This window comes from Lemur catta, chromosome 8 (assembly GCF_020740605.2).
Source record: "Lemur catta isolate mLemCat1 chromosome 8, mLemCat1.pri, whole genome shotgun sequence".
NCBI lineage: Eukaryota > Metazoa > Chordata > Mammalia > Primates > Lemuridae > Lemur > Lemur catta.
The window spans coordinates 38956887-38972324 of record NC_059135.1 but is presented as its reverse complement, the minus strand read 5'-3'; the positions used below and the strand labels follow the sequence as shown (position 1 = coordinate 38972324).

Genomic DNA, 15438 nt, shown 5'->3' with positions numbered 1-15438 from the left:
TTTGAAAGGAGCAGTTATTTTTATATGAAATAGCAGTATTCTTATGTAATTTTTTTTCTTTTCAGTGGTAAAACTTTCACCTAGTTTTAATTTAAAAGTTAAGGTCTGGCGATAACTTGGGGGTTAGGGTGGGAAAATGAGGGCAACATACTGAAAAATAATTGCCACACTTAGGCTTTTTCATTTTAAAAATAAAGAGTAAGTTTACACTGTCATCTATGTTTAGGTCTTTTTATTCTAGTTGTAGTTTCCAGGTTTTGTCATTTCAGGAAGCTTGGATTTTTTTTAATCAGAGGTATATTTGAATTTAAAAAATTGAGGTTTTCTCTTTTTTTCTCTTTAAATAATTTAATTGTGATCCATGAAAATCAAGATAAGTTCAGTTAATGTATAAATGTTGAATTTGGTCTAACACATGTTAGCAATAACCTTTTAGATTTGCTTATAAGCCACATTTTTTAAGGCAGTTTGTGACTCTGGGGAATCATGAATGATACCTTGGACTTGATAACATTCAGAAGACAGGATTATTTGCTTTATGTTTATATCAGTTGATACATTTGAGTTTTTTTTAATGAAAGGTAGATCGTTTGTTACCAACTGAAAACTGTTCTGTTACTTTATTTTTAGGGTTAATCTGTGAAAATACTAGACCTAGAAGAACCTTATTTTTACCCATAATATCTATTTTTAATTTTCCTAGTGCTATTTAGCTTTAAAGCATTTTCTGTCATAAGAATATTTTATAAAATCATTTTTAGTTACCTATTTTTGCCTCTTTCCTCTGTGATCTCTAGTTTTTAATTGGCTTGCACTCCATATTTTAATGAATGGAATCAAATGAGTTACTTACAGAATAACTCTGATTAATGCATTGACTTTAAATGAGCCATTTTTATATTAACTTTATTGGCAGATGTCCTTGTTAATAATGAAGTTTTTACCTGTGTTATAATGTATAATACATGAATCAATTCATGAATATGTTGTAAAAACAGTATTAAAAACACTGCAATATAGTAACATTAATTCTTTTATTAGTATTAAAACTCAGTGCCTCTTTATCAGATTTTCATTCATAAACTCTTCTTCAAAGAAATGTAAATTCTGTAACTTGATAGGCATATTTATAGAATATTTTTAATATTAGGGTCTGATTATCCTTTTCAAACAACCCACCTGGTTTACTTTTCAAAGTCATTTGGGCCAGATGTGATGGCTCACACCTGTAATCCTAGTACTTTCAGGAGGCTGAGGTGGGAGGATCTCTTGAGTCCAGGAGTTTGAGATCAGCCTGGGCAACATAGTGAGACCCTGTCTCTACAAAAAATTAAAAAAAAAAAAAATTAGCCAGGCATGGTGGTCCCTGTAGTCCTAGCTACTCAGGAGACTAAGGCGGGAGGGTCACTAAAGCCCAAGTGTTCGAGGTTGCAGTGATCTATGATTGCACCCCCACACTTTAGCCTGGGTGACAAATGAGACCCTGTCTCTAATTTAAAAAAAAAAGTCATTTGGTAAATGGATGAGAAATTATGTTAAATATATATTTTAAAATCCAGTTTCTTTAAAAAAAAGTTCCTGCTGTATGTACTATAAATTTTTGTAACTTTTTCAAAATTAACATAATATCTAATAATACTTGTACACTGGTATATTTGTATCCCTGGGTACATGAATTCTTTCCAAGGGATAAAGGGGCATTGATGTTTTAAGACAGTCAGTTTCCAGATCTGTTTCTATATGTTCTTTTCTTAAAATTAATCTGCCTTTGGTCCAGGTGTCCTCCCCATTTTCCAAAAAAAGGCATACTTCTCATGTGTTTCAAAGTTTATTATTGTGTACTGCTTTAGGTTGTAAAAACCTCCTTGGCCACCAACAACATAGAACATTTTTTATTTTTATTTTTTTAACATAGAACACCTTGAAATATTGGAGTCAGGAGTATCACGGATGTGAATCACTGTAATGACTGCTAGTAATAAGTCTTATTGTATACCAGGTTGCGTCCAATTCTTTGGTTTCAATGAAATTGAAAGACAATCTAAGCAAGTTGTCAGTTAATAAGAGCATTAGTGTAACTTTCAAGGATAGATTACTATGTGACTTTTGACACATAATGATGTAGAGGCATGTAAAGAACTGAGTGACATTATTATAACAAAAAATATTCTATTTCAATCTACTCATCTATTGTAAGCAAGATTTCTCAACTAATACATCTGTAAAAATTAAAAATAGGAAGAGAATTAATCCACAGCTCACTCTAGCAATAGAAAATAGCCACTGGCATATGAACTAAAAATCAATTATTGTTTCAAAGGGGAAAGAAAATGCTTAAAAGGAACAATCTTGCAAATTAGTGTGGGTAATTATTAGCAAATAAATATTTTTCCTTTAACTGTTCATTATGAAAAAATTCAAACATATATAAAATAAACTAATAGTATAATCAGCCCCCATGTACCCATTTCCAGCTTCAATTTTTGTAACATCTATTCCTCCACCGCTCTCACCCCATTGCTCTCCATAATGATGATGATGGTTTTTTATATAGTTTTGGGTTTTGTTTTTTTTAAGTGAGGGTTTGCTCTAATTTATTTTGTATATGTATGTGTGTGCTTTTCCTAAGAGCTTTGCAAGTGAACTTTTTACTATAACTTTTTCAAAATTAAAATAACATGGCATCTTAAATGATTATTAGATCCCCATATATCTCTAGGTACATGAAATCTTTCCAAGAATACAGAGGCAGGTATATTTTATTGACTTAAGTTAAATGCCTTTACATTTAAATGGGGGGAAGTTTTGGAGAGAAACATTCTTCAGTCAACACAATCATTCAGTACAGGCATACCTTGGAGAAACTGTAGATTTGGTTCCAGACCACCACAGTAAATTGGTTATTGCAATAAAACAAATCACACATTTTTTTTGTTTCCTGGTACATATGAAAGTTATGTTTATATTGTACTTTAGTCTATTAAGTGTGTCCAAAAAAACCAATATACATTCTTTAATTAAAAAATACTTTATAGCTAAGAAATCTTTAGTATCATCTGAATCTTCAGAGCGTTATAATCTTTTTGCCAGTGAAGGGTCTTGCCTCCATGTGGATGGCTGCTGACTGATCAGAGTGGGGGTTGGTAAAAGTTGTGGCTGTGGTAATTTCTTAAATAAGACAACAATGAAATTTGCTGTATATATTGACTCTTCCTTTTACAAAAGATTTCTCTGTATCATGCCATGCTGTTTGACAGCATTTTACCCACAGTAGAACTTCTTTCAGAATTAAAGTCGTTCCTCTCAAACCCTGCTGCTTCTTTGTCAACTTAAGTTTATGGAATATTCGAAATCCTTTGTCATTTCAACAATGTTCACTGCATCTTCACCAGGAGTAGATAACCATTTCTGGAGATTGCTCATCCATAAGAAGCAGTTCCTACTCAAGTTTTATCATGAGATTTCAGCAAGTCATATCTTCAGGCTCTGCTTCTAATTCTCTTGATATTTCCACCGCGTCTGCAGTTCCTTCCTTCACTGAAGTGTTGAACCTCTCAAAGTCATCCATTAGGGTTGGAATTAACTTCTTTCAAACTCCTGTTAATGTTGATATTTTGACCACTTCCCATGAATCACAAATGTTCCTAATAGCATCCAGAATGGTAAATCTTTTCCAGAACGTTTTCAATTTACTTTGCCAAGATCCACCAGAGGAATCACTGTCTATGGCAGCTATAGCCTTAAACGAACTGTATTTCTTAAATAATAAGATTTGAAAGTTGAAATTACTCCTTTATCTATGGGCTACAGAATGGATGTATGTTAGCAGCATGAAAACAACATTAAGCTCCTTGTACCTGTCCATCAGAGAGCTCTTGGATCAAATGCATTATAAATGAGCAGTCATATTTTGAAAGCAATCTTTTTTTTCAGAGCAGTAGTTCTCAATAGTGGGCTTGAAATATTAAGTAAACCATGCTGTAAACAGATGTGTTGTAATCCAAGATTTGTTGTTCCATTTATAGAGCACACGCAGAGTAGACTTAGCATAATTCTTAAGGGCCCTTGGGTTTTGAGAATGGTAAATAAGCATTGGCTTCAACTTAAAGTCAGCAGCACTAGCCCCTACCGTGAAAGTCAGCCTTTCAAGCCAGTGATTGACTTCTCTCTAGATATGAAAGTCCTAGATAGCATCTTTTTCCAATAAAAGGCTCTTTTGTGTACACTGAAAAATCCATTTAGTGTAGCCACTTTCCTTAATGATGTTATCTTGTGGATAACTTGCTGCAGCTTCTACATCAGCACTTGCTGCTTTACCTTGCACTTTTATGTTGCAGAGATAGCTTCTTTCCTTAAACCTCATGAACCAACTTTTGCTTAGCTTCATACTTTTCTTCTGCAGCTTCCTCACCTCCCGTGGCCTTTATAGAATTGAAGAGAGGTAGAGCTTGCTCTGGATTAGGTTTTGGCTTAAGGGAATGTTGTGGTTGGTTTGATCTTCTATCCAGACCACTCAAACTTTCTCCATATCAGCAATTAGGCTGTTTCACTTTTTTATCATTTGTGTGTTCACTGGTGTAGTACTTGTAAATTTCCTTCAAGAGCTTTTCCTTTGCATTCACAATTTGGCTTACTGGTACAAGAGGGCCAGATTTAGGCCTGTCTTGGCTTTCCACATGCTTTCCTCACCAAACTTTATCATTTCTAGCTTTTGATTTAAAGTGAGATAGATGGGACTCTTCCTTTCACTTGAACACTTAGAGGCGATTATAGGGTTATTAATTGGCCTAATTTCAATATTGCTGTGTCTCAGGGGAATAGGGGGCCCTGAGGAGAGGGAGAGAGACAGGAGAATGGCCGCCAGTAGGTGAAGCAGTTAGGACACACATTACGTTTGTGGATTAATGTCTTACATGGGCAAAGTTTATGACACCCCAAAATAATTTTATAATAATAGTAACATCCAAGATGACTGATCACAGATTCCCATAATAGATACAAAAATAATGAAAAAGTTTGAAATATTGAGGGAATTACCAAAGTGAGCACACACTGTTGGAAAAATGGTGCCAATAGACTTACTCAACACAGGGTTGCCACAAACTTTCTGTTTGTAAAAAATGCAGTATCTGCATTTTAGCTCAATAAAGTGAAGTACAGTAAAACCAGGTATGCCTGTATTTTTTTGCCCTATTTACATAATCTGCCTAGAGCATTTTGAATAATTTAGGCAAAATGTTATACTCCATAATGATAGACATTGGTAAATATCATTTGTTTCTTAAAAACAACATAAAAGCAAAACTTAATTGTGCTTTAAGTTAGTAAGTCACAAAATAGACCAATTATGTGACCGTAGTCTAGACTTGAAACAATTATTTTTTTATATTAAGTATGACTGCTCATTGAGGAAAACTTGTATTAGTTTTACAGGGTACAGCTGAGGTCAGAGAATGAAAGTTCAATGTAACTTGTTTATTTTACATTGATTAATTGTATAACCAGTAATTATCCATGTGACGTCCCAATGCAAATGCTGACATACATTTCCAAAAGAGTTGTTTTTTTTTTTTTTGTGCTTTTTCTAAGGTTAAAAAGGTTTTTGTGGTTTAAATGTTGTTACATATTTTACAGCATTAGGATCTATGGAATATTTTGACAACTGCAACAGTTCAATGAAGTTGGTAATTTCTTCTTTTAATTATTTTTCATTGAACAGCTTTGGAGTTAACATTTTTACATTTTGATTTCTGATATATTATAAGGAAAGAAAACTTAAAATATGTCAAAGACGCTTTAGAGAAGATATGTAGATAGTGATTACAAATGGCTGTAATTAAATTATCCTTGTTTAAGTTTTAATGCCTAATTTTGATGAAATAGTGTGGTGTTCCTTCCAGCTACTGATTGTATATGTATAATTGCACATCTTTCTTAAATAAGTTGATTTGTAGGTTTTTACACATTATCTGGCACACCCTAATCCTCTTGTAAATTAGAGAATGAACCTGGATTTATTCAGTTATTTAATTGGTACATGTTTTCCCCCCATAATAATATTTTAAATTATAATGTTTCGGATTTTTTTGAGGATAAAGTAAAAAAGTATGTTTTTAAAACTTTAGTTGTCAAATTATTTTATTTTAAGCCTGTTTTTATAAATTAGAGATGTATTGTTTCTTTGGGGTGCATATCACCAATTAATACGTTTGATTTCAGATCTACAACTTACTGCTTTGTAAACTTCGCCGAGGTAAAATGAAACCATTTGGCTACTTGAACTGATCTACGTTACATAGGTTTTTTCCTGTTGACATTTGCAATAGATAACATGTCAGAAATAGAAATGATGAAACAATACATCTTCCATACTCTGAATTGGCATAATACAAAATATAATTGAAACTAATTTTTTAAAGACTATAAAATATAATTTTTTTTTAGTTTCAAGTATTGTTATAACAAGTGAGAGATATTAAGGGTAGAGCCTTCTTTATACTAGTAAAATGTATCCAAAATGTTTGCATATACTGGAATTATAAAAGATTAGTTAGTTTTACAACATAACTCATTTTTCTAACTCTAATGTTGGTTTAAGGATTTCTTTAAAAGTATAAGTAAATTGTTCTTAATTGAAATTATGATTTATATATACTTAATTCTTTTCTAAGGGTGAAACTTTAAGTTTTTTAAAATATGAAATTAAATAACATACATTTTAGCAGATTATGTGCTGTCATGAAAGATAAGGGGTTTCAGGGTAACTGGATTTAAAATTCAGTAACTTTGGGTCGGGTAAAGATATACTTAAAACATTCCGTTTGTAATTCTGATTCATTCTCAACATGTGGGTGTTAAAGAATGTGCAAAAAACTTTATGTAAATATTAAATTACTTTAGAAGTATTTCCTAGATTTAGAAGTACTAATGCAGTGTATTATAATGGTAGCTATTTGAAATTTTGATATTGTGTTAGTTTAAAATTAAACTGTGGTGGTGCCTATATTAACATATTTATATCTCTTATTTCTTTATAGCAAGGAGTAAATAATGCTGAAAAATTTGACTATGTAAGTACAACATAGAATTCAGTTTTCGTGCCACATTCTTTATATATTTGTTTTTTGATTACTAATACTTTCTAATTTTGGTTTATAGGTAATGCAGTTTTTGAACAAGATGGCTGGTAATGAGTATGTTGGATTCAGTAATGCAACGTGAGTCCACTTTGTGACTTATGTTTTTATAGTAGGTCAGGCCTTTTTAAGTTAATAAAAATATCTAGATTATAGAATTGTATTTTAAATACTGTTTTGTTACTTCATATATATGTTTGTGTGTGTGTATACACATATGGTCACTGTATTTAGAATTAATCTGCTCTCCATTGTTGGTCCTAGGACTCACTTCAGTGAATAATTACTTAAAATTTAGTCATTCTGTGGTAAATGAATGATTTCTAAATTACCTGATAGAAACACTTAAAAATGCTTTAAGTAGTTTTAATAAATTTTTTAAAGATAATCATACAGTCAGGAGAGATCCCAGCTTCACCTCAAATTACTGGCACTTATCCAATTTTGTCTTAGCTTATACTACTTGTCTTACATTTCTTATCTCTCTCCCTGGCTGACTTGATTTTGACCCCAATTTTTAATTTTGAAATGTTCAAGTCTACAGAAAAGTTGAAAGAATAAACAATGAATATCTGGAATCTTATATTCTGTATTAGTTTATCTTGTTTTTTTTCCCAACCTCTCTCTCTTTAAATAGATGGATAAAAATGTGTTTATATCTCTATATACACATGTATGTAAATATATACATACATAGTTTTTTTTTCTGAACTATTTGAAATTAGGTTGTAGACATCATGATATTTCACCCTTAAATAATTCAGCATGTATATCCTGAGAATAAGGATAGTCTCCTACGTAACCACAGTACCACTTACATACTTAAGAACATTACCATTAATTTTAAAATACCCTGATCTTAATCAATATGAAAATGCCCCCAATTGTCCCCAAAATGTTTTTTACAACTTTTATTTTTTTAAATTCAGGAACTTATCAAGGCTCATACATTGTATTTGTTGTTATATCTGTTTTGTCTCTTTATTTAGACTAGTCCTCTTGCTGTAGATCCTTGCTTTTAAAGATTTTATTAAATGGCTTCTTTTGAAGAGTGAAGGCCCCTTGTTTCAGAAAGCAGGGATTGGCTGACCTATTCTTTGAAGAATCAGACAGTAAATATTTCAGGCTCATGAGCCATATGTGGAACTCAACTATTGAGTTCCACTGTTTTAGTAGGAAAGCAGCCATAGACAATATGAGGTTATGTTCCAAAAAAACTTTAATTTATGAAAACATGCTGCAGGCCAGATCTGGCCCATGGGCTGGAGTGGATATTTCCCATTTTGAATTTGTCTGATTGTTTCCTTATAATTAGAAAAATTATGTTAAGACAGTGTAAACATAAACACTAACTACTGTTTTATTGTTACTTCGCACTTACTGCTTCACATTTCAGTGGTAAACATTTTTAGGCTATCTGCCTTACCAACATTAATTTATCAGCTTAAGTATCTTTTCCAGGAAGTTTTCCATGAATCTCATCTTACCTCTTTTCTATGCTCTCATATAACCATATGTTATTGAACTTATTCTGTAGTCTCTCTTTGCCTCATAACTACCATTAGATTCTGACCTCCTTAAGACCTGGACAGAGTATTGTGTCTTCCGATTCATTTCTATATATCCCTGTTACCTGGCAGATAATAGCAACTGAGATAGTGTTTGATGAACTGAACTGTGTGCCAGGCATTGTAATAGTTGCTGAATAGTTAGTCTTTTATGTTGATTTTTTTTTTAAGTATGGCAAGTAGACAAGAATTTTTCCATATCCTTTATTATTTTTCTGACCATAGAAATGTAAAAATGTACAATTAGAAGGGGCTGTCCCCCTCAATAAACAAAGAGTGTCACTCACAGTTCCTGTACTATTAGTAGCCTTCCGGACATTTGTAGGTTGATTCTCAAATGTACTGCAAATTAATCTGTCTAAATCAAAATTCATTCTCTTTCTTCCCAAACTGCTCTTTGCTCTAGAGATCTTTATGTCAGTTAATACTATTATCCTCTCAGTAGGCCATGTTGGAAATTCAGGCTTTGTACCAGTCACATCAATCTCTCCTCTTTCCCATCCTGTTGGAAGATTTATCCAACTGCTCACATGTTTGATCATGCCCCTCCTTCCATTCCTGTCACCACTGCCTAAATTCAGGTTTTCTGTAGCTCTCATTACAGTAGTCTCCTAATATACCAGTTATCCTTTCTCTTTTCCCTTTCCCAAACTAATATCAGACTTACCTTTCTAAATGCAGATCTGACAAGGTAACTTGTTTGAAAGCCTTCCTTCAAACTTTTGTTTTGTGGGCAATCAGGAGCCATTGCATTCTTTGTCATTTATTGATCTCAATACTTCGGTCCCAGTCTCCTTTGTTAGGTTAGTGTTTCTCTCCTCTTCAGGCTTTCCCCTGAAATCTGTTACTCCAGTGAGTCCTGCGAGATTCATTTTGTCTGCAAGATTCATTTTATGTATCCCTCTTTCAGTGAAATTTCCATGATTCCCTCAGTTGGAATGGACTGTTTATTGTAGTTTTGGGGAGCCAGAGGATTCTGCAGTTTTTTGGTATACTTTCATGGTGGAATATTTGAGAATTTTAAAATTAGCACTTTTATTCACAAAATAAGAAGACTAGGAAGGGTCTGAGTTCATTTCAGTCGTTTTACAGCTAAGAAAATTAAGATTGAAAGAATTATCACTTAATTGAGAATTGAATTCAGCAGTCCTCAATCTTAGTTCAGTGTTCTTAATGCTATACTTTGCCATACAAATTAAAGAATAGTCATATTTTTACAGAAAGTAAATAAATAGACCAAATTTATTTTTTCTTCCAGGTTTCAATCTGAAAGAGAAAGTGGAGATCGAAATTTTGCAATAGGATATTACTTAAAAGAAAAGAAGGTTTTTAAATTTTTATTTCTATTTCAAATTATTCTTTAATAAAGTATATGAAAATATATGCTATGAATTCAACAATAGCATTTAAGCAACTACTTATTATTATTTAAGGTGCAGAAGTTTTTGCAAAGCAGTTTTATCAAATTGTTAATGTTATTATTTGTATCTGGCAGTATTGAAATATTTGACATTAATATTTAATATTGAATTTTATCAATGCAAATTTTGAGATTTAGTCCATTTTTTCAAAAGTATACTTAGTGTTTACTACCCTTGATTTTTTTTTTTTTAATTTTAAGTGGCTGGTCCAATATAATTTATAAATTATTAATCAATTTATCATTGCCAGTTAAACTAGTATCTAGAAATTTATATGATGTGATGTAATTTTGCTTTATTCTTTGTTGTTTCATGTTTATACTCATTTAGAGGTTACATACTATTTCATTCTCAATTAAAATGAAATATTTGTGTAAATTTAATCTTCACATATTTCATATTTTTTTCCTGTGTGCCTATATTTTTAATGCCTTTCTATTTTTTTCAGTGTTTTCCAGAAGGCACAGACATGGTTGGTATATTAGACTTCTATTTCCAGGTAATTTAATTGTATAAACTGTGTATATAAATGGGTGTGTCACATTTTGCAAAATTATAGATGTCTCTTAAATCTTGGTTCTAGACTATGAGAAAATATATTTTTTGTTGACTTTTAAACAATGTCTTCATGAAAAGCAGCCTCATGTCTGTGTCTCCTAAAAAGTCATGCCTCAAAATGTAATAAGGAAAAAATTTTATGAAAACATCCTATTTAAGTAGTGTCAAAAATAATGTGCAGTCCCAGAAATTGGCTTCTGCTAATTATAGACTGAGCTCTGTTTTCTTATCTTTTAAATTTTGTTTGGGAGAAGCTATTTGGTTTTTTTATCAGATGGCTCATATTCAGCATTTTAAAGTGTCAGTTTCTCAGCTGATTTGGTATCTTTTGTAATTTCTTTGTTACTACTCTATCCTGGCTTAACTGGTGCTAGGAGAATAATTGTTTAGTACATTTCTAGCTTCACATCGTTGGTTTTTTTCTAAGTTAGAGTAGCTCTCAATATTCAGGAGGAGGGGTTGGGGTGGACGGACCATTTACATAGTCTGCTGAGGTATAGAACTCAGTTTAGGATAGCCTTCCTGGCGATTCCTCCCCTCCCTTCACATTTTCAGTTCAATTTATTATTACAGATTTAACATCATTGGTGCCACTGATAGGGCTATAATGTGAAGCTATATAGTGGGCTACATTACTGTTAATTTCTAGTTTACCTCACATTTGCCTATCTTTACTTTTGAAGGTGCTTTAATTTTAACCTTTCAGTATAAGGGAGGATGATAATGAAGTGGATTTTGATAGAAGTCCAGGTCACAGTTGGTTATCCGCTCAATGTGGAAAATAAATTGGGAACCCCAGACTGTCAATATGAAATTCAAAGTGTAGCCTACCCACTTATTAACCATGTGACCTAATTTCAGTTACTAATCCCTAGTTTTATTATCTATAGTATATGTCTGACCTAACTTGCTGTATTACATTGTATTACATTGAAGATAACGAGATGATATGCGTGAAATTCCTGTGAAACTATAGTGTTACATGAAATTTAGTATCATTTTTACTCTTTTATCTAATAGTCTTTATTTTTTCCCTAGTCCATATGAGTGTTTTTCCATAACTTTAATGTTATTTTGGACTACATCTTTAACTTTGATTCTCTCATAGCTTAGATGCTACTAATCTACTGTTCTTTGAATTTCTATACTTAAGGGCAAAAATCAAGAGACAGCCATAGAAGCCTTACTAACTTTTTTGGAGAAGGGCTGTATGTAACTGAACAGCCATCAAGTTATCAGGAGAGCACTCTTAAATTGGCATTTGTCAAATTAGGAATATGTTGCCTTATGTTAAACAAAATTCCAGTTAATATTAAGTATAAATTAGGAAATGATCATTGGAATTTAAATTTTCTTTTAGAAAGCCTTTCATAATTAAATCAACCTTATCATAATTCTTTGCTATCTGGGGTAGTATAGTAAGTAGATTCTGTAGTTTTGGAGAAATAGGGAAGAGATTTTCATATAAATGGGCAAAAGGGAAAGTCCATCAAAAAGTGACTTCCAGTCAAAGTTACATACACAGTGTTCCAAGTCGCTGTAGTTATTAATAGTTTGCTTTCTTGCTATTTCCAACCCCCTTCTTGCCTCTTATAGATCTTGGAGTTTGAGGAAAGTTTACAAGTTGAGGACCCAGTCTTCTCCTCCTCCTTCATGTTTTCTCTTTCTCCCCCCTGTCACCCACCCAGTTTTGGTCACTGTTACTTAAAATGTGGAAGAATTTATTATTTTTGTTTTATGGATAAATTTGGGTTTGGTGTGGTAAAATACTTCTATTATTTTGATCATATTTAAATGTAGAAATTTCATCCTAGAGTACCTGGGCTTTCCATTTTTCATTCATCATGATATAGTCAACACCCATAGTAAATGTCAAATAAATATTAATAAATGGTCTACAAGGCAACATTTTGGTCTAGCCTCACACAGCTAAACCAAGACAAGAAAGTAATGTAAGACAAGAAAGTATGGTCTCATATTTTTCTTCCCCTTTGTCCTTTCTATGTTACCATATAAATGGGGATACTGAGCTTTGATGTAAGTGAAATGTCAGGCATTTTAGCATTTTTTCCTGAAGTGGTAATTTATAATGTAGATGCTATCATAATGCTGATATATGGCACTTTATCTTAAAATATATCATGGCTCATTTTTTTCTGTTGCATTAAAAATAATTATACTTGTGTATCCCACAGAAAGTATTAGTATTTAAGCAAATTTGACTATCACATGGAGTGATAACAGATCTTAGTGCTTTAGCTTACATCTGCTATTAAAAGACGGAATAACTTTCGGAAAATTAGGATAAACCTTGAAAGAGCTAGAACTTTGGTCAGTTAAAATCTTTGGGGCTGGGCAAGGTGGCTCATGCCTATAATTCTAGTACTTTAGGAGGCTGTAGCGGGAGAATTTCTTGAAGTCAGGAGTTTGAGAGCTGCCTGAGCAAGAACGAGACCCCATCTCTACAAAAACTAGAAAAATTAGCCAAGTGTGGTGGCATAGACCTGTAGTCCCAGCTACTCAGAAGGCTGAGGCAGGAGGATCACTTGAGCCAACAGTGAGCTGTGATAATGCCACTGCACTCTAGCGGGGGTGACAGAGAAAAACCCTGTCTGAAAAAAAAAAAAAAATCTTTGGTATGTCATCAAGTCACACTAAAATTATCTCTTTGGAAGAAATATTTCAGATATGTATGAAATGCCAGATAAAATAGATTATCTTAGAAGTCAACTGTAATACTAAAAGTAATATGAGCCTAAATTTTTTAGAATTCTGTTTTTTTTTTTTTTTTATTCATTTTAGCTATGCTCCATTGAAGTGACTTGTGAATCAGCCAGTGTGATGGCTGCCACACTGGCTAATGGTGGTTTCTGCCCAATTACTGGTGAAAGAGTACTGAGCCCTGAAGCGGTTCGAAATACACTGAGTTTGATGCATTCCTGTGGCATGTATGATTTCTCAGGGCAGTTTGCTTTCCATGTAAGTAATTGTTTAATCTTAATTTTCTAGGGCAAGAAACTAGTCTGAACTGGTTCTTTTAAAAATGCTGTTTAAACTTTGCTTCCACAGCTGTACATTAATTTTAGAGAGAGAGGCTTGTTTTCAAGGTTAATTTGTTACAGAATTGGTAAGGAATAGAGTTAAACAGTCTACCAGATGTTCTTAAGAACTTGGAAGTTTAGTTTATAGGACCTCATCACTTCTGTTTTTAAGGCATTCCAATGTACAAGGTTAGTATAGTATAGACTTTACTTTCAGTTAATGTTTAGCATGGTGATGATTATGTACCTCAAGAATTCCTTAAGTTCAGAAAGACATAATGTTTATTATCTTTGGTTACAGCCATAGATATTCTAAAGCAGCAGTTTCTAACCTTTTTGGCACCAGGGACTGTTTTCATGGAAGACAGTTTTTCTATGGATGGGGATGGGGGTTGGGGAGGATGGTTTGGGGATGATTTAAGCGCATTATATTTATTGTGCACTTTATTTCTATTATTAGTACATTGTAATATATAATGAAATAATTATACAACTCACCTTAGGTTGGAGACCCTTGTTTTAAAGGACTTAAAGTATATTAAAATTAAAACTTAGGCCGGGCACGGTGGCTCACGCCTGTAATCCTAGCACTCTGGGAGGCTGAGGTGGGTGGATCCCTCGAGGTCAGGAGTTCAAGACTAACCTGAGCAAGAGCGAGACCCCATCTCTACTAAAAATAGAAATAAATGATCTGGACAACTAAAAATGTATATAGAAAAAATTAGCCAGGCATGGTGGTGCATGCCTGTGGTCCCAGCTACTCGGGAGGCTGAGGCAGTAGGATCACTTAAGCCCAGGAGTTTGAGGTTGCTGTGAGCTAGGCTGACGCCACGGCACTCACTCTAGCCCGGGCAACAAAGCGACACTCTGTCTCCAAAAAAAAAAAAAAAAAAAAAATTAAAACTTAATAAAAGTATATTTCTGTAAGTTCTGTTGTGCATTTGCTACTTGTGAAATGTATAGACTTTTCTTATTTCATTCTGCTCATGTCAAGTCATTTTTTTTATCTTGGAAATTTTCAAACATAAAAATAGAGAGATGCATTTAATGTACTCATCACTCAGCTTCAATAATTATGAGTACGTGACCAATCTTGTTTTATCTGTATGTACACCTATTTCCCCCACCCTTGTCATGTTACAGTATGTAATTCTAAATGATAAAGACTCATAACAAAATATACAATACCATTATTACATATAAAAAACTGAAATATTACATATCAAAATTTTAATATCGTCATTAATTTATTATCACCATTAAATTTAATATCATTAAAATATTTAGTCAATGTTTAGAGTGACTGGATTATTTTATAAATTATTACCATATTACTTTACAGTTTGTTTGACTGGGGGTACATATAAGGACCATACATTGTAATTGGTTGTGTCTCCCTTTTTCTTTTAATCTGTAGGTCTTCTCATGACTTCTCTCTTATTTTCTTGTTATTTTTGGTTGAAAAAACTGGGTCATTTATCCTGTATTGGTTCCTGTAGTGTTAAGTTTTGCTGATTACATATGTCTCATTGTCCCTTGCATTTCCTGTAAATTAGTAGATCTGATTCAGGTGTTTTTTGTTTGCTTGTTTTGTTTAGTTTTCTGCAAGAGTATTTTATTGGTGTATTCTGTCAAGAGGTACTTAATATATGAATGTTAGTAAGCAGTTAATGAACACTGCCTTAATGACATTAATTTTGTTTTTTATCATAAT

The 15438-nt window shown here is 32.7% G+C and overlaps 1 protein-coding gene across 2 annotated transcripts in view; it reads left to right on the top strand.

Annotated features, from left to right (window-relative positions):
• GLS (glutaminase) overlaps positions 1 to 15438 on the top strand; it is an 82660-nt gene that overhangs the window by 32788 nt on the left and 34434 nt on the right. For both annotated transcript variants that reach the window (XM_045559221.1, XM_045559223.1), the window contains exons 8-12: positions 7038 to 7070; positions 7159 to 7217; positions 9963 to 10029; positions 10574 to 10624; positions 13486 to 13662. In XM_045559221.1, the coding sequence (XP_045415177.1) occupies positions 7038 to 7070; positions 7159 to 7217; positions 9963 to 10029; positions 10574 to 10624; positions 13486 to 13662 (387 nt within the window). The remainder of the gene's footprint in view (positions 1 to 7037; positions 7071 to 7158; positions 7218 to 9962; positions 10030 to 10573; positions 10625 to 13485; positions 13663 to 15438) is intronic.